This window comes from Leucopleurus acutus (assembly GCF_964270905.1).
Source record: "Leucopleurus acutus genome assembly, chromosome: 16".
In the NCBI taxonomy this organism is placed as follows: Eukaryota; Metazoa; Chordata; class Mammalia; order Artiodactyla; family Delphinidae; genus Leucopleurus; species Leucopleurus acutus.
Genome location: NC_139158.1, coordinates 34,947,600 through 34,966,794, shown reverse-complemented (window position 1 = coordinate 34,966,794; position 19,195 = coordinate 34,947,600). Strand labels below are relative to the sequence as shown.

The following is a 19,195-nucleotide window of genomic DNA, read 5'->3' as shown; positions in this document are numbered from 1 at the left end:
AGGCTCTGCTGTAACTCCCCAAGCTGGAACTGGAAAAGGCCCAGGTAGGTATGGACATAGGTTGTTTCTCTAAGTTATCAATGAGATGATAACAGTGAGCACAAAGTATGGCGGACAAAGTGGGAAGAGATGAGAAGATGGATCCCTTTCTAAAAATTACACTGAGTATCAAACCGTACTTCAAACAAGAAGGCGCTAATAAGCAGTGCTGTTTAGGGGGACCTAATATGCACATAAGATCAGTGAAAACGGCATGTGGGCAGTGAGTAAGGTGCAATCCTCCAGGTGGGGATAACCCCACCTCCTCCTCTATGGCAGAAGCTAAAGGGGAGAGGGCGGCAGGAGGGATTAAAATGAAGCTTCTGGGGAAAGAAGGCCATAGGGCATTGCTTTCAATCTTTATTTTTGTTTTGTTTGAGCATTTCTGCAATTAGTGAAAACCATAAAATTACTCTGGTTAAAGTAAGCCTGAAATGAACAATTTCTAAGCCTATGAAAAAAGTTTAAGCTGCCTTTTTCTTCCTCAGAATCAAAACTGCCTTCCTTATCGGCGTCCAGCATAAATCATCCCTGACAACAGCCCAAGAGAAGCAGCAGTTGATCCACCCAAGGATTAAATGTCTACAGCTGTGGGCAAGGCCCCCGCTAGCTCCCTGATGGCTCCACCTGAGAGCTGAACCATGGAGCTCAAAAATCCAAGAGGAAGGAACATTTTCCAAGATCTCTTACCGCTGCACACATTCCTTCACCACTTCATACTGGCCAATGGAAGCAGCTGTGTGAAGATCCAAGGGGACGGCTAGCTCCTCCCGGCTGACCTGCGCACCCAGCCCATGCCACATGGACAAGCTGCGGTTCAGCAGCTCCGGCTCACTGGCTTCATCGCTGAGCTCCGACATCGCTATGGAGGGAGGCACTGAGGTCGTTAGGTCCTTCCTTCCTGGTAGCGACACAGAGTGAAACGGCATGGTCACACTCCTGCCCACAGCAGGCGGCTAAGTCACTGCCCTGACAGACTGCTGCCCAATGTACCCAACTCCGGGGACTGACCAGACAACTTCCTTTCAATAAATATCGTATGTGGGAATTCCCTGGTGGTCCAGTGGTTAAGTTTCCACGCTCCCAATGCAGGGGGCCTGGGTTCGATCCCTGGTCAGAGATCTAAGATCCCACAAGCCCTGCAGTGCAGCCAAAAAGAAAAAAAAATTGTATGGTTCGGGCAGCTCCATCATGCTAGTACTGGTGAGCCTGTCACTAGACAGAAAAAGAGGAGCACATATTGTGTCATAAACTGTGGCATATATTTTCCTTTATGACCCCCAGGCCCCACATTCTAGAAAGGGAACTCAAGGAGCCTGACAACCTCTTGGATGGGAAGCAGAGAAATGGTAATTAGGTCAGTGGACCAAATCAACTCTCAGATGTGGTGAAAAAGAACTCTGGGGCTTCCCAGGTGGCGCAGTGGTTGAGAGTCCACCTGCCAATGTGGGGGACACAGGCTCGATCCCTGGTCTGGGAGAATCCCGCATGCCGCGGAGCAACTGAGCCCGTGAACCTGCGCTCTGGAGCCCGTGGGGCACAACTGCTGGGCCTGTGTGCCACAGCTGCTGAGGCCCATGTGCCTGGAGCCCGTGCTCCGCAGCAGGAAGGGGGGGCTCCGCCACGGTGGGAGACCCGTACACTGCGGCAGGGAGTGGGCCCCGCTCACCGCAGCTAGGAGGGGCCCGCATGCAGCGGGGAAGACCCAACGCAGCCAAAAATAAATACATAAAATTAAAAAAAATAAAGAGCCCTGGACTTGGAATTAGATCAAAATTTAGCTCTGCTACTTAGCATCTCCAACCCCTAGTTCCTTACTGTTTAATGGGGACATGATATTTCCAAGGACTGCGGTTAAAAACACATGGCAGAATGGACAAACAGTGGCACGTCCACACAGTGGAACACTACTCAGCCATAAGCAGAAGAAATAAACAGGTGATACACACAACACATGAACGAATGTCAAACGCATTATGCCAAGTGTGAGCCAGACTCAAAACGCTGCCTACTGTATGATTCCATTTACAGGACTTTCTAGAAAAGATAAAACTAAAGGGGGGACTTCCCTGGCGGTCCAGTGGTTAGGACTCCATGCTTCCAATGCAGGGGGCGCGGGTTCGATCCCTGGTAGGGGAACTAAGATCCCACATGCCATGAGGTGTGGTCAAAATAAGTAAATAAATAAACAATACAAGTGCATGAGTTAAAAAAATTTTTTTTAATAAAAAAAGGATAAAACTAAAGGAGGATAGATCAGTGGTAATAAGGGTTAGGAGTGGGGGTCCCACAAAGGGACTGCAAGAGGGAATTTGGGGACGACAGACTTGTTCTGTTTTTTGGGTTTTTTTTTTTTTTGCAGTACGCGGGCCTCTCACTGTCGTGGCCTCTCCCGTTGTGGAGCACAGGCTCTGGACGCGCAGACCCAGCGGCCATGGCCCATGGGCCCAGCCGCTCCGCAGCACGTGGGATCTTCCCGGACTGGGGCACGAACCCGTGTCCCCTGCATCGGCAGGCGGACTCTCAACCACTGCGCCACCAGGGAAGCCCCTGTTCTGTGTCTTGATTGATGGACATATGACTCTATACATTTATCAAAACTCATAAACCTGAACACCAAAATGAGTAAATTTACTGTATATAAATTTTAAAAACAAATTTTGAAACAAACGGAAAGAAAGCCCCAACACAGAAACCAGGATGTGACCAGTGCTAACTGACTAGGAATCTACCTATGTATCCCTTGAATGTGGGAGAGACTAGGGGGAATGGGATAGACTGGTTAATTTGTTGGGTGACACTTTCCCCAAGATGGGACAACAGCAGGATGAAGAGCCCTTCATTCTAGGAATCCTAACCCATCAAGCCCAAGTCATCAGCTTCCTAGTAGAACCCTTAGTTCTGGAGTGACAATTGTCTCCTGTTCTACTCTGGGGGGAAAGAACAAAGACCAAGGTGTAGAAAAGCAAGAGAAGGAGAAAACAAAGAAAACCACTTCATGTTCAGATGGCCTAAAGGTACCACAGCGGTTCACAGATGCCATTAGCACATCCACCTCTACTAACAAATGCTTCCAAGCATGAGATACAGCCAAGATGGCCAAACAACAAACAAGCCACCAATCTGGGGGACAAAGAATCTGTCGGCCCCTGGCCAGAGTAAGTGTAACAAAGTTCAGGGCAAAGCCCTGCTTCCTGGAACCACCTGTCCACACTGGCAGGGCCTGAGAACAATCAGCTCTCTCAATTTTCAGGTGGGAACCCCCAAGCTGAACAGTCCAGGCCACAGAGCCTGGATAAGAATTCAAATAAGCTGACTGTCAGTTTAGCACTCCTTTCAATACACCCCTCAAGCCTTCTTTGGGTGTGTTTCTTCTACTCCAAATGCCTCTTCCAGGGTGGGACCCATGTTCTCTCTCCTTTTATTGGAGGCTCACCTGTCTGACACCTTCCAGAACGCTGAGCGGCAATCAGAATCAGACCCCCACTCCAGAAGCCCATGGAGGGAGAACTCGGATGCCAAGAGACCATAAAGCTATTGGGTTGGCCAAAATGTTCGTTTGGTTTTTTTCCATAAGATGGCTCTAGTAGCACTTAGTTGTCTTTAACTTCATTTGAAACAATTTTGTTAGACTGTATTGTGACAGCTGCCATATCAGCGTGCATTTAAAAAAAACTTTTTTTTTTTTTTTTTGTGGTACGCGGGCCTCTCACTGTTGTGGCCTCTCCCATTGAGGAGCACAGGCTCTGGACGCGCAGGCTCAGCGGCCATGGCTCACGGGCCTAGCCGCTCCGCGGCATGTGGGATCTTCCCAGACCGGGGCACGAACTCGTGTTCCCTGCATCGGCAGGCAGACTCGCAACCACTGCGCCACCAGGGAAGCCCTTTAAAAAAAACTTTATCAGGCTTCCCTGGTGGTGCAGTGGTTGAGAGCCCGCCTGCCGATGCAGGGGACACGGGTTCGTGCCCTAGTGCGGGAGGATCCCACATGCCACGGAGCGGCTGGGCCCGTGAGCCATGGCCGCTGAGCCTGCGCGTCCAGAGCCTGTGCTCCGCAATGGAAGAGGCCACAGCGGTGAGAGGCCCGCGTACCGCAAAAAAAAAAAAAAAAAAAACACAAAACTTATCAAAATAGGTGAATTTTTGTGTAGCCATTTTAACAATGAAGATGGAAGACAAAAAAGCAACATTTTCAGCATGCTTTATTATTTCAAGAAAGGTAAAAACACAACTGAAACGTTGCAGTGTATGGAAAAGGTGCTGTGACTGATCGAACGTGTCAAAAATGGTTTGAGAAGTTCCGTGCTGGAGATTTCTCACTGGATGATGCTCCAAGGTCAGGTAGACCAGTTGAAGTTGATGGTGATCAAATCGAGACATTAACTGAGAATCATCAACATTATACCACGTGGGAGATAGCCGACATACTCAAAATATCCAAATCAAGCACTGAAAATCATTTGCACCAGCTTGGTTATGTTAATTGCTTTGATGTTCCACGTAAGTTAAGCGAATAAAACCTTCTTGACTGTATTTCCACACGTGATTCTCTACTTAAACATAACTAAAACGTTCCATTTTTAAAACAAATTGTGGGGACTTCCCTGGTGGTCCAGTGGTTGAGAATCTGCCTTCCAATGCAGGAGATGCAGGTTCCATCCGTGATCGGGGAACTAAGATCCCACATGCCGCACAGGGCAACGAAGCCCGTGCACCACAACTGAAGAGCCCACATGATGCAACTACAGAGCCCACGTGCCACAGTGAAAGATCCCACACGCCGCAACTAAGACCTGATGCAGCCAAAAATAAATAAACATTTTTACAAAATAAAAAAAATAAAATAAAACAAATTGTGACAGGCGATGAAAACTGGACACTGTACAATAATGTGGAATGGAAGAGATCGTGGGGCAAGCGAAATGAACCACCACCAACCACACCAAAGGCTGATATTCATCCAAAGAAGGTGATGTTGTGTATATGGTGGGATTGGAAGGGAGTCCTCTATTTGAGCTCCTTCTGGAAAACCAAACGATTAATTCCTACATGCTCTGCTCCCAATTAGACCAACTAAAAGCAGCACTCTATGAAAAGCGTCTAGAATCAGTCAACAGAAAACGCATAGTCTTCTATCAGGATACCACATGACCATGTGTTTCTTTGATGACCAGGCAAAAACTGTTACAGCTTGGCTAGGAAATTCTGATTCATCCACCATATTCACCAGACATCGCATCTTCAGATCTCTATTTATTTCAGTCTTTACAAAATTCTCATACTGGGAAAAAAATTTCAATTCCCTGTAAGACTAAAAGGCATCTGGAACAGTTCTTTGCTCAAAAGATTAAAAGTTTTGGGAAGATGGAATTATGAAGCTACCTGAAAAATGGCAGAAAGTAGTAGAACGAAACACTGAATACGTTGTTCAATAAAGTTCTTGGTGAAAATGAAAAATGTGTCTTTTACTTTTACTTAAAACCCGAAAGAACGTTTTGGCCAACCCAATACTATTACTTCCTTTATCACCCTGCCGCATGCCAGATGCTCTACGATGATGGGGTACTCCTTACGAACAAAATTGTATTCACACATACATCACGTATACTTGTAGAAAATCTTCTGCATATCGCTTCCAGGATTTATTTCCAGGAAGTAGCACTAGGAACGCAACCCTTTGATTTTCCTTTTACCTTTGTGTTCTGTCCATTCTGTAAAATGCGAAGTATTCGTTACTTTTAAAGCAAAACAAAAAACAAACAAAAAAATTAACAACAATAACAAAAAAATGACGTTGCTGCTGACCGTGGCGTCCACAGGGAGGAGGTCTGTGAAAGCCGGAGGGCACCGCGTCCCGCACCGGGTCGTGGGCCTTCCGCTGGCCCCGGGTATCCCAACCTCATTCTCAGGCCCTGGGGAGGGTAACCTAGGGAACTACCCAAGCACTGACACCTCCTCCCAGTAACCCTACACCGCACGTGGCTTTATCATCCCCGCTCCCCAGCGGCAAAGCGGATGCTCGGAGTCATAAACTCAAGCGGCGAACCAGCGGCACTGCTCTGACGCCCCCGAGAGTGCGCAGCAGGTGAGGACACCAGGCGGGGCAGGGCCGCCGCGGAGCCTACCTGCGCTGGACCTCGGGCCGCGGGCAGCCCTGGGGCTGCCGCTGCCGCTGCCGCCGCCGCAGCCGCCGCCGCCGCCGCAGCCGTCTACCCCTGCCCACTTTCCGCCGCGCTCCCTCAGCTGCGCCCGTCCGGGGTCCCTCCACGCCGGCCGCCGCCACAGCGCGCGGACCCAGCGGCCCCGCTCCCGCCCCGGAAGTGGTTGCGAGAGGCGCGGAGCACGCCGGGACGCTCGCGGGTCCCCCGGGCGCTGTGGAATTCGTCCGTCCCGCACCCGGACCTCCCGGTCAGCCCGCCCAGCTCGCTGTGTGACGTCGGCGGCATCCAATGAGCAGGGGGATTTCGCCCTACCGCGCCCCTCCGCTGGCCAGGGAAACCAATCGAGTTTCAGGAGAGACAGGACGCTCCAAGTCCCGAAAGAAGAGCGGGGGGTGGGAAGGAGTTGGCAGTGCCGTAGTATAATACTCTGCTGAGCGGGGATTCCGAAGGCAGCGACAGCCTCAGTAATTACGCCGCGGCCCAAAGGGGAGAACAGGACCGGAGGGACGCGCTGGAGCCTGTTTATATCCCTGTCTGGACCGCGCCAGGCGGGGAGGCTGAGGCCGAGGTGAACGGCCTCGGGCTTGCCGCAGCTGCGGAGATAAATGTTGGGAGTTGGACGGGGTGGGGGCTAGGGAAACGAGTTGGGGATCGGTGGGAGGACGCACGATGGGTTTCCTGTTTCCGACCTTTAGAATTTAAAAGCCTGACCCAGGAGGACTTTGGCGTCTAGTTGTCATAACAACCGGCTGACCGGCGGCAGGAAGGGGTGGGGGTCGGAGCTTTGGGCGGGGCTAACGGGCTGCAGCCAAGAAACGGACGTGGAGGCAGTCAGGATTCGGAGGGAGCTGCTGTTTCGTGCAGCGTTTAGCGTAAACCTCGTCTGCTGGGTGAGCCAAGCTCCTCAACTTGGCGTTCAGGACCCTTCACGGTCTTGTCCGTTTGCACCGTATATTCCAGCAACTGAAAACTTCTTCCCACACATGCTGGGCACTTTTCACTCTGAGCTCTTACGTGCTCTTCCCGCAGCCTGTAATGCCTTTTCCTCCCCTATTGCCTTGTCCTCCTGGAGAACTTAGAGTCTCTGGTAGTCCCCTTCACCTGGGTGATTCTGTTGCCCTCTGACCTGACCTGCAGCCGGAGAACATCCCGTGACGTATATACCAGATATGTCCCCACTCTGCTGTTCCCAGGTCAGGTGCACCAAGCTCCTGCCCCACTCCTGTGAGCACAGAAGTAAGAAGCCCCCACTCACCTGCTGCTTTCCTGATGGGAACCAGGGCTGGGGCAGGAGTGTTCTTTTCCCATTTTATGGTTGCAGAGGGCTCTCAGGCTGCAAGTACTCTCCAGACACTGGCTCTGAAGTACCATCACCCCACATTTCTAAGCCCCCTTGACCCCTGAGGGACTGGGCCTTCTGTTAGACTCTGGGACGTGTTGCCTAAGTGCCTGGGTATAAGGGGTTAATTTGAGTGTCAACTCCAAAAAAAGTGTCCGCGGGACTCCAAAATGTCTCTAGTCTGTTCCTTTGTAAGGGGGCAGTAAAGAGTAGTGGGGCTTGAAATCCCCTCTGACTTTGATACAAATTCTGTCTTTGTCTTTACTAATGATATAATCTCAGCCTATAAAATGTAGATAATAATAGTGTCTGTTGTATGGGATATACATAGTTTACAAATATCTGTATGTCATATACATGTATCATTCTGTATATCATCCATATACCTACACATCAAGTACATATATCATTATATATCAATACATATATCTATATATTATCATAAAATATCACTATGTACATACATCTGCAGGCTCCATACTGCACTACACACACATACACACTTGCACCCACACACACACACACACACACAATGCAGGGCACAGTGCCTGGCCCTCAGTAACAGGAACCTGCAGACTAGAAGGAAGAAGGGGTGGGTGGTCTCCCAATCTGTTTTCATCCCCCAAGGCAAGGGATGGTATATGCTTTGAAAAGGCAGCCCCCTGAGCTCTTGACCCTTTGCTCCTGGACCCTCTCACCTCACTCCATGTCCTCCGCAAGGTTCCTTGGATGAGGGCACACCAAGAAGCATCCCATGGCATCCCATGACAAAGATGTGGGGCCCTTACTGCCCAATCCCTGGGACGCCATCCTTGAGGCCGTCAAGGAGCAGCTCCCATCTCTGGACTCAGATTCCTCCTCGGTAAGCAAGCACCTTCTTCCTACATCTTCCTAGGCCCCCAATGCCCTTTCTTCCCGTGACAAACATGATGCCGACCAAGGACCGCTTTGGAGCTTATCAGCTCAATGTCATGTAAGTGAAGCACCAAGGTTCCCTGTTGCAGGGTACGGGGAGGCCCAGACTCTGCTCTTTCAGCTGTCACCTCACTGCTCTGTTCATTTAGTGCCAGGCACTAAGTGAGCAGCTGCTGTACGCAAAGTCTTAGGGGTGGCAGGTACGTGCAGAACTGGGAGCCCTGGATCTCACCTTCACCAGGTGGTGCTGCCAAGCCCATTTCCAAGTCAGCGGCAGGAACCAGCCATGGCGAGTCCCTTCGGAAGAGAACTGGTCTGCCCAGACAGCTGGAGAGCAGCAGGGCAGGGAGGGTGGGTGGAAGCTGAGGTGCACCTGGCCCTGCCTGCTGCCATATAATCCAGAGAACTCTCATTTGTCCACAGTCAAACTGCGAGGAAGAGGAGCTGTTCATCTTCCAGCGAAATCAAACCGCCCTGATTCCAGACTTGTCAGAAGAACTGGCCGAAGACCCTGACGGGGCCTGGGTCACTTCCTCTGGGTCTCCTCCTGAGGTCTGTGGAATGCAGGATCCAGGGATCCATGAAGCCAGGACCCTTTAAGCACAATAGGGTGTGGGTGTGTGTCTGGGTGTCCATGGCCCTCGCTGGACTCTAACAGCAATGTGGGTCTAAAGAGGTTAAAGCCCCTGGTATAGCATCTCTGCACACCCAGGCCTTTCTCCAGGTATAACCCAAGGAGTTCAGACACCAAATATCTAATGGCCTTGTGCACATCATGCTCCCAGGAGCCCAGAACACTTAGAGCTGGGGGTGGGGATGAGATTTTTTATCTGATTTTGCTCCCTGCTCTTCCCTTTGACCCCTCACCACACACACACACACACACACACACATGCACGTGTGCACACATGCACACACACACCTCCCAGCTGTCCTATTTCCACCTGAGCTCTCTGACCATTGTCACAATTTGTTGTCATAAATGCCTCCTTTAACCCAGCTGGCTTCAGCACTATCTGGCTTCTCACAAAATCCTGCCCTCCCTAAACATTTGTTGATTGAATAAGGGCAACAGTGGGGATTCAGAGGTAAGAGGTGCCCCTCGCTGGGAAGGTAAGATGAATACAGAAAACAATTAGCAAATGCCACAGAACGCTCAGAATTAAGTATTGTAGTTGCGGTCATTGCCAAATGTCAGAGGGAATTTTCCATCCTCTTGTCTCCCCATTTCCCAGGGTCCCAGGTAAGACCAAGAACTCTTAAATCTAAAGTTAATGGCTTGATGCTTAGTTAAAGCAGTGGAAGGAGATTTTATTCGGTAACTACTGACAGCAGGGGAAAGAGCTGAGCTCCGTCTGATTTGTGCAGAGGTGACGGGTGTTTCAAAGGAAGACTGAGGGAGGGGGTGAGGAGGGCTCAGTGGAGTCAGAAAAGTGAAAAGTCACAAAGAGCCGGTCAGTGAAGCTGCAATTAGGCCAGGTGTGTCTGCTGCCTGGCAGGTGTGGGAGGCAGGAGCCTATCCTCCCACAGAGAAGGGAGGCAGAGGCCCTGTCCTTCCTGATGAGTATATTTCAAGGGAACAGCTCTCAGGTCAGTGACAGATGCTTCTGGGTTGTAAGAGACACATATTCACAATTATAAGACCTTTTTAGTAAGTGCTCTAAGAAAGGGAGGTCAGGGGCCTATCATCAGGTGTTGGCTAGAACAAATAATAAATTCTCCTGGCAGCATGGAGCTTTCTCAGGCAGGCATTTTAATGGGGCGCTGGGGTAATCCTAGGGGCACAGGCTTACGCTACCAGAAGCTATGCTGGAGTTTGGTATTTGGACGGAGTGGGTACATGCCAAGACTCTGCAGTTCTGAGTGCAAGCACTGACACAGGGTCATCTTACAGAGCCAGGGCGTGTCCCCTCCCAGCACCATGACAGAAATCACCCACACCCTCAGCCATGCCTAGAAATATATCTGAAATAACCTCAAACAGGAGAATTGCCAGGGCTGCCAAGTCCCCTGATTAGTTCAATTGGAACCATGTCCATGTCACTTTATTTTGTGTTTTCTTCATTTCTACAATTACCTCGGCAACTCTTCTGGACAATTATTTTTTAACCTGGGATGGGAAAGTCTGTACCAACTCACAGGGGTTGAGGCCGTGGGCTCACTCTGGAGACAAAGGGCCTGGGTCTCATCTTGTCCACCTCTAACTGCTGTGTGCCTGTTCGCAATGGCCAAAAGGGGGGAACAACCTGAGTATCCATCAACAGACAGAATGGATAAACACAATGAGGACCATCCATACAACAGAATATTATTCATCCATGAAAAGGAATGCAGTTCTAACACATGCCGCAACATGGGTGAACCTTGGAAACACTAAGCTAAATGGAAGGACACAAGAGACAAATATTGTGTGATTCCACGCCTATGAAATATCTTGAACAGGCAAACCCATAGAGACAAGAAGTAGATGAGCATTTACCAGGGGCTGGGGGAGGGGAGGTACAAAGTTTCTGTTCAGGGTGATGAAAAAGATTTGTAAATAGACAGTGGTGATGGCTGCACCACATTATGAATATACTCAATGCCACTGAACTGTACATTTAAAAATGGTTCACATGGGGCTTCCGTGGTGGCGCAGTGGTTGAGAGTCCGCCTACCGATGCAGGGGACACGGGTTCGTGCCCCGGTCCGGGAGGATCCCACATGCCGCGAAGCGTGAGCCATGGCCGCTGAGCCTGCGCGTCCAGGGCCTGTGCTCCGCAACGGGAGAGGCCACGACAGTGAGAGGCCCGCGTACCGCAAAACAAACAAACAAACAAACAAACAAAAATAAAAATGGTTCACATGGCAGATTTTATGTTCTATACACATCTTACTGCACACAAAAACTCCCCCAGGTATGTTTTGAGGCTGCTAACCGAGGACGCTTGTTTCCCCTGTAGCCAGCTGTAGTGCCTGTGGAATCCGCCGGGGAACCCAGGGGAGAGTGGAACGCTGGGCCCCAGGCCCAGGAGTCAGTCTCTCTGGAAGGAAGGGCCCCTGGCAGGCCTTTGCAGAGCGGTGATGAGAGCAGCTCTCTTCTCAGGATACCTGTGGAGACCCCCACGTGGCAGGATGACGATGGGGACACAGCCTTCAACACCAGTACATCACAGAGTCCTTGCCAGGGGCCACAGGGAGAGGCCACTCTCTCCTCTCAGGAAGCAGGCCTGCAGACAGAGCCCCCAGGCGCTGCCTCATGGGCCCAGGAGGGCTCAGACTCTGCAAACCGCAGAGCCCTCCGGAGGGAGAGAAGGAAGATGATCGAGAAAGACATACTTCACAAAGTCACCTGGGATGCCCAGGACCCAGCCTGCCAAGACCTGAGTGGAGTGAAGGAGATGCCCTGTGATGCTGCGGAAACGCTGCCAGAGGGGCCCCAGCGGGGACCGCCCTTGCTCTCCCTCCAGGTAGGCGTCCCCCTAGCCCAGCCTTCCCCAGGGCGATGGTCCTCCCCAGGCCAACTCGAGGGCTGGCCCACTATGCCTGTGTTAGTCTCTTTGGGCCGCAGTAACAAAAATCCCATAGACTGGGGGTCTTAAACAACAGAAATTCATTTTTCACAGTCTGGAGGCTGGAAGTCCAAGGTCAAGGCTCCATCACATTTGGTGTCTGGTGAGAGCATGCTTCCTGGTTCATTTGTAAGGGGTGAGGGAGCTCTCTGGGGTCTCCTTTTTAAGGCCACTAATCCCATTCATGAGAGTTCCACCTTCATGACCTAATCACCTCCAAATACCATCACATTGGGGTTAGGATTTCAACACATGAATTTGGAGGGACAAAGAGATTCAGTCTATAGCAACAACCTTAGGCCCATGGCACCAGGCCCATCATCAGGCAGGCAGTCCTACCTATCTGACAGACCATCCTCAGAGTTAAAGTGAACAAGGAAGAGCAAGGAGACGCCAGCCTTCTTTAAACAAAGAGAAAAGAATACTAATCCCAAGCATGATCATGAAGATATATGAGATAGGTAACAGATTTGACAAAGTGTAATCTCACATCAGGCCTTTGTTCTCATACAAATGGTGAGCCCCTGTATTTAGCTCATTAACAAGGGAACCAGCAGGATGACAAAGCCGGTTCAAAGAAATTATGAGAAACTGGGATTTTGTACATGGTGGGGTGGGGAGGGGGGAGGGAACGCAGAGATTAAATTGCTACATTAAGTACAATAAGTCAGCACTTACAGGGCAACAGAACTGGTACCTTTGGGGTTAGCTGCTCCAATGGACGGAAAAGAAAACCGTCACACTTCTCAGTTTTACGAAGTTGTCAAACAGGTGAGCCCTGGTCAACTGTGCACACCAGCCCTCCCCTAGAAAGATGGGCTCCTTAGAAGATGCTCCCGCATGACACTGAAACATCACAAAACTCTTTTTTGCCTTATTTGACAAATTTTCTTAACAACTTAGAGAAAACTGGCATCAAGGTGAACATGGAGGTCACTTTCACCAATTCTATCCTATCAATTCCATTCTTTCCTTGAACCCCTTTATCTTCATTCCCCTATGGGGCTACAAGGAGCTGCAAGGCCATACACAAGATACAATAATTCCTGATTAACGTCCTCCCCCCTCATCACACCACCGCCTCCACACCCCTCTTCCAAGCCCTCCAGTCCTAGCACCTGCCTGGAACAATCTGTTTCTTAAAAGAGCAAAACGTTTTAACCTCCCAACATTCTAAACCTGCATGAACCTAAAAAGTTTTAATACGACACTGAGTTTCCTCCAAGTCAGACAACGTCTTTGTGCCAGAAATAAAACTATTGCGTAGGAAGGTAGGTGGCCTCACCAGCCTTCACGGAGGAAGTTCATTCTGCAACCCACACGGGGTGGGTGAGCGAGCTGCCTCATCTCAGCCCTGGTTTCTGCCCAAGACATCCCAGAACTGCCTGTGTGGGTCACGGCAGCTGTGAAATCTGGCGCTCCTGTTCCTGGGACCCCAGAGCAGCCTCATAATCACCACTTTACTTATTTCAGCAACTTGAAGAGTGGGATTTGGATCAAGTCCTTCAGAGTCTGACAGGGCAAGAAGAACTGGGAGATGGCGCTTCTGGAGCCGCGTGGTGGGCAGCAGACCGCCTCCAGGGCCAAGGTCTGACCTTGAACGCCGGGGCCCAAGTGCATACCCACAAGTGGCTCCTTCCAGGGCCTCCCAATAAAATAGGGCAATGGGCTGGGCACAGTCAGCCCAGCAGCTCGCCACATCTGCTGCGCCTCTCTGCTGCTCAGCCCTCGCCGTCCTGCACACCCAGGATGCAAGACTTTATCCACCCATCCATTCACTCACTGACACTCATTCATTCATCCATTACATATGTGACTGCCTGCTATGTTCCTGGGGTGGACCAAGCCTTGGGGATACGAGAGGAAGCCCTTCAGACAGGGTCCCTGCCTTTTCTTCCCCCCCACCTCCTCAGGCCTGCGTCTCTTTCTTTCTGGGAGCAAAGTAATCCTGCATTTGGTACCCCTTCAGCCCGCTTCTAAACAGAATCCTGTTTCCACCGCCTCCATGTTTACCAAACAAAGCCAGGGATGATTCCTTCATTGCACTTGTGGCCTCACTCTGGGCAGTTTCATAAAAAAGTTCCCTGTCCCCTCCTGGCCACTCTGGCCCACAAAGGTGAGTGGAGGCAGGTCTGAGGCAAAGGTGCTGCGGGGGTTCTGGCCTCCCGTTCCAGAGCAAAGGCTCCTTTGTGGCCAAGAGCCCCTGGTGCTATTTTAAAAAGGGCTTTGTTTGGAATTTAACCCCTTAGAGCAGGATATGGAGAAACTCACTCTCCTACAAGTTGGGGCAGGGCTGGGGGGCTGTAGTTGGTGCCCCCTTTTGGCGGGCAATGTGGCAGAATCTGTTCTCCATTTAAAGGCACATAAGCCTTTGATTAAGCTATTCACTCCACTTCTAAAGGCTGTCCTAAACACACCCTCACAGATGTTCATTGCAACATTGTTCATACTTGTGAAAAACTGGAAGCAAACCACATTCAACATTCAGTAGGAGTCTAGCTAATCAGTCAACCAGAGAATTCTCTGCAGCTCAACAAATGGAATCTGTCTATCTATCTATCTATCTATTCATTTCTCTCAACACAGAAAAATGTAAAATATATTCAGTAAAAAAAAAAATCTATAGAGGATGATCCCACTGCTTCTTAAAAAAAAAAAGAAAAGCAAATACGCAGAACTGTTATTGATGGTTCCCTCTGACAAGTGGGACCGGAGTGAGAACGTGGACTACACTGTTAACAGGACGTCACCCCTGCTTCCTGGGCTCACACACAGCTCCCTGCTCAAGAAGACAGTGCCCCTCGCCCTGCTGAGCTGGAGGGGGCGACACAAAAGCTGTGAGTGGCAGAGGGTGGGCTGGGCCTCCGCTGGCCCCCAGCACTTCTCCGAGCACAAGCCCAGGCATGTCCACACGAGGGGTCCTGAGGCTCAGGGTGCTGTGAGCCAAAGGGGGCTGCATCCCCACTAAGCTGCCTCCCCCCTCCCCACAGACCATGCCAAGCCAAGCACCCAGGACAGGCTCATGGAACAACTCACTCTCCTATGTGCCATGCAGTCCAGAGCCTTTTCCTCTGCCTGGAGGGTGCCTTCTGACATGCCCCAGGACATCAAGCCGCAGGAGGCCGGAAGCAGGTGGGACCACGCATGGCCCCTGTCCTCTCTAGAATTGGCTTCTCTCAGCATTTATTGGGCCTTGATTTATGGGTGGGGCACTTGATGTGTATTTCTCTTTTATCTCAAGAATATGATCAGGTAGGTGCTACCATTACCCCCACTTTACAAACAGGGAAACTGAGGCTCAGAGAGGTTGCCTTGCCCAGGACATAAGTGGCAGAGCACACAGTGGTCACCGGGAAGTGACTCAGCCGCCCGGCTCCTCTCACCCCAGATGCGCTTCCAGGGAGCTGGGCTTCCAGGCGCTGGCCATGGACACGCAGCTAAGGAGCCCAGCAGGGCCTCCCACCGTCTTCATTGACCTGCGGCCGACAAAGCCATCAGACCATGGGCCCTCGGAAAGGTACAGGGAGCAGTGACAGCCCTGCCGCAAACCTGCTCCTTCAGGTTGCCATGTTGGCCTCAGGAGGAAGGGGGACTTGGACAGGCGGGTCCTGGGGGCACTGCTCACTTGAGAAGTGCTTTTGGCCAAGAACTGAGCCTGGCCCACAGTCCCACTGGGTCCCAGCAGCAGGCTCTCCCGGCAGGTTGGGAGGAAGCTGGGGCCAAGGGTTATCTTTTCCTGGCGGAGTCCTAAGCAGACTTAGCCTAGGCTGGGGTACCTGGCCCTGGCTGCTTCCTCCACCACTTGCAGTGGCCCTTTGGTTTCGGCTGGCTGGGCTTTGGCCAGCCTGCCCATCCTCCTGCCCTGGGTCACCAGGGAGACGCGGGTGCTCCAAGTCCCTGGTGGGAACCATGCCTGGCTGGAGTGGGCTGGTTATGTCCAGAGGAACCCACCTTTCCTCTCCCCGCAGCTGCAGCTCCAGCTCCAGCTCCAGCTCCCACTCCAGCTGCAGCTCCAGCTCCTCTGACAGCGAGGAGGGGGAAGAGGAGACAGCAGCTCAGCGAGACCAGCAGGGCCCAGCCAGGCTACGGTAACCACAGGGGGGCTCCCACCGCCTGAGATGGTCACCTTGGCCTCAGCAGCAAGCCCCTGCCCGCATGTTAACATCGGTGCTTTCAGCTGTCTGGCACCCACAGGGCTAGCACAGGAGGGTGTGAGCGGGTCTGGGAGGCGGGCAGGGTAGCCCAGCAATGTCTGGCCTGGCCTGTTCTCCAGACATCCCCAAGGATGCTTAGCTTGGTCTTGAGAAGGGATTACGTTTTCTTTCTGAAAAATTGCCCCCCTCAACTTGATTTGCTCCCTACTAGTGATGGCAATAAAAGTGAAGAGAAAGTGAAGGGATGGAATAAAGTGATGGCTGTCAGCCAGAAATGAAAGGCTTGAGTCAATTAAGTGAAATGTCAAATTCAGGGAAGGTTCATGTCTCTGACATGTGGAGGCCACCCCGTGGTTGTGGGGTGAATTTGCATTATATGCTCTGGCAGTCTCCATCGTTTTTAGAATTACAGAGCCTGAAGATCCTATCCTTTGGGAACGTCAGAGTCTAACACAGCTTTTCCCCAATGTGGCGTGTAGCTAGGCATTATAGGATTAAAGAGGGAAAACAAACTTGGGTTGAGAAGTGTCCCACAGGTTTCCTCCCAGAAGCCTTTAACATGCTGACACGGCGAGGGCTGGAAGGCCGCAATCCTGACTTTTTAGTGTCTTGAGAACCAGGCACACGCCCCGGAAGCACTCCGGTTTTCCTCTGTGTCCTGTTTCGGTGGCAAAGTATTGGGAGGTTAGCTGCACTGGGTGCTGATGGCGGCTGCTTCTCTTGTGTCACAGGGACTGCACGGGGAAGAGTCGGCTCCTCCAACAGCTCCGGGCATTTCGGAAGGCATCGGCTCAGCCCAAGCTGCCAGCTGGCAAGGGTCCCAGAAGCCAGAAGGCTCAGGCCCCTGGAGATACGGCTGGATCCAGCCCCGGGGGGGAAGCAACATGTAACACTCTGGGATGAGAGACAGAGTGCCCAGGCCAGACCCCCAGGAGGAAGTCCCAGGGCCCTGGGGGACCCTCTTGGGCCAGGGACAGCCAGGGAGGCCCTGGTGCCTCCTCTGGGCCAATTGTAGATGCCTCCAGTAACGGATCTGAAAAGGTGAATAATCTGAGGTGAATAAATGGATAATCTGACTTTCCATCAACACCCGAGGCCCTGGTGGTCCCTTCGCTCTCCCGTCTCCATCAGAATGTGCCTTTGCAGCACAGGGACCCTCCAACTGAGGATCTGCTGCCAGCCCTCTGCTAGAATTCAGTCAGAACATCTTCATGCACTGAGAGCAAAGATGCCAGTGCAAACTTGTAGGCGTAGCATGACAAATCAAACGGCCCCAAATCCTCTGAAAATGGACCAGAAGGAAACACCGTGAAGACAACGGTTTTGTTCTGATAGTGGGACCACAAGGCTTTTTCACCTTTTACCATTTCTGCGTTTTTTTCTCTTTAATGTGCATCTATTATTATTATTTCTTTTTAACTCCAAAACTTAAAACTCCTGTGGAGAATTTCAGGATTGAAAAGGTCTTGAAAAATTTAGCTTCATTTTCTGAGTCCTGGATGTTTGCTCTTTTGCGTTCCTAAATTCACAAACCACCACACACACACGGACAAAATGAACTTTTTGATCCAGAGGGGCAGATTGAAATTTGCTTTTTTTTCCCTTCAACCAAGACACAAAGGCGTAGTACGTATATGTTTTAGGGTGCTTCCAAAGTAAAGGTGGATGGACTTTTAAATACAGATAGAATGTGAATGTGCTAACACCTGAAACTGTCTCCGTGGACAACCAGCAAGAGCTGTGGGCCGCAGGTGGCTCTGCCGTCTACTTTCCTAGAAGTATCCCCCCGACCTCCCAACCCCGGCCCCGATTTTCAGAGTCCTTCCACAACTTGTTCTCAGCCCAGCTGCTCCCAACAGGCTGAAGCCCTGATCTGCAGCACCTCTGTTCTCTCTCCAACTTGTGTCCAAGGTCTCAAAAGTCTCAGCGCCCCTCTGCTCTGTCTGCCAATGGGAAGAACAGAGCAATCACCTCAGGTTCCCCAGGCCATGGGATCAGGCAGCCCAGCAGGGTCCTTGGCATTTGGGAACATGTTCCAGCATTTAGCTGGGGTCACCGCCGGCTGCTATGCCCTGAGGATGGGCAAGGGCCTCTTCCCATCCAACCCCGCACCAGGTAAGACAGGCCCTGCCCAGCCTCAGCCAGCCACATGCAGCCAGGATCAGGGCCACAGACTCTACTTGATCTGGCCACAGGGGCCTTACCAGCAGCCCCCATTCCCCACAACGGACATTTGCATTACAGGCCAGATGTGAGGCAGTCACAGGAGGCCCAGGGGAGGCCTCTCTCCAGCAGGGACTGTGGCCAGACTACCATCACCTGGGGCCCCCGGATCCTCTCCCCCCGCACAGGCCGCCCACCCTCCACTCTAGGGTGCACACAGCATGGTCAGGACTCAGCCGCTGGGCAGGCAGTCTGAACGTGGCACACAGCCTCCACTGCAGCCACTAGCCCTCAAGAACAAAGGCTATTTTAAAAATTCCATTTCCCCCACTCTCTACCCCTTTTAATGGCAGTAAGTTCACTCAGAATGTTTCCCCAACAGTGACAGAAAATAAACTTAGTTCCAAGTTCAACTCTGCGAATTACTGTCTATCAAGGAAAGCCAGGAGGATGAGGCGTTGGGAGCTCGGACCTGGGTTGAAAGCTGGTCCTGCCACCTGGACAAGGTGCTTCAAGCTCTCGGGTCTCAGTTTCCATCTAGAGCAGTAGAATCATGAAGACCTGTTACAGGACTGTGAGAGAATGTCAGGGAACAGGCATTGGATGGGCCCAGCTCACAGGTGGCAGAAGGCAGCCACCTCCAGCACCAGCCTGGATGTGAGAAGTGAGCCTATAAGGGGCAGGCGGGTGGTTGGTGACACTGGCCTGGCTGGATAGTACGTGTCCCACAAGGTTAAAAACCATCCCTAAACTGGGCGGCCCCATTCTCCAGAGAATACACAGGACAGAGCACAGGGGCCAGACGGACTGACGTCGTTTATTAAGGGAACAAAGAGCAGGTCACACACCCCGGAACCTGGGTTGTGTGGAAAG

General features: G+C 51.5%; 2 protein-coding genes across 4 annotated transcripts in view; one reads left to right on the top strand and one right to left on the bottom strand.

Annotated features, from left to right (window-relative positions):
* ANKS3 (ankyrin repeat and sterile alpha motif domain containing 3) overlaps nucleotides 1-6,336 on the bottom strand; it is a 30,393-nt gene extending 24,057 nt beyond the window's left edge. For all 3 annotated transcript variants that reach the window (XM_082857008.1, XM_082857007.1, XM_082857009.1), the window contains exons 1-2: nucleotides 6,165-6,336; nucleotides 730-940 (exon numbers count right to left, since the gene is read on the bottom strand). In XM_082857008.1, the coding sequence (XP_082713134.1) occupies nucleotides 730-899 (170 nt within the window). In that variant the 5' untranslated portion in view covers nucleotides 900-940; nucleotides 6,165-6,336. The remainder of the gene's footprint in view (nucleotides 1-729; nucleotides 941-6,164) is intronic.
* A 1,957-nt stretch (nucleotides 6,337-8,293) lies between these two features.
* DNAAF8 (dynein axonemal assembly factor 8) lies at nucleotides 8,294-17,174 on the top strand (the record flags this gene model as incomplete). The annotated part of the gene is given in 9 exon segments (XM_082857208.1): nucleotides 8,294-8,401; nucleotides 8,878-9,006; nucleotides 11,397-11,903; nucleotides 13,479-13,593; nucleotides 14,996-15,137; nucleotides 15,394-15,522; nucleotides 15,974-16,093; nucleotides 16,891-17,026; nucleotides 17,028-17,174. Coding segments are annotated over 9 exon segments (1,533 nt in total).
* Nucleotides 17,175-19,195: the final 2,021 nt, after the last annotated feature.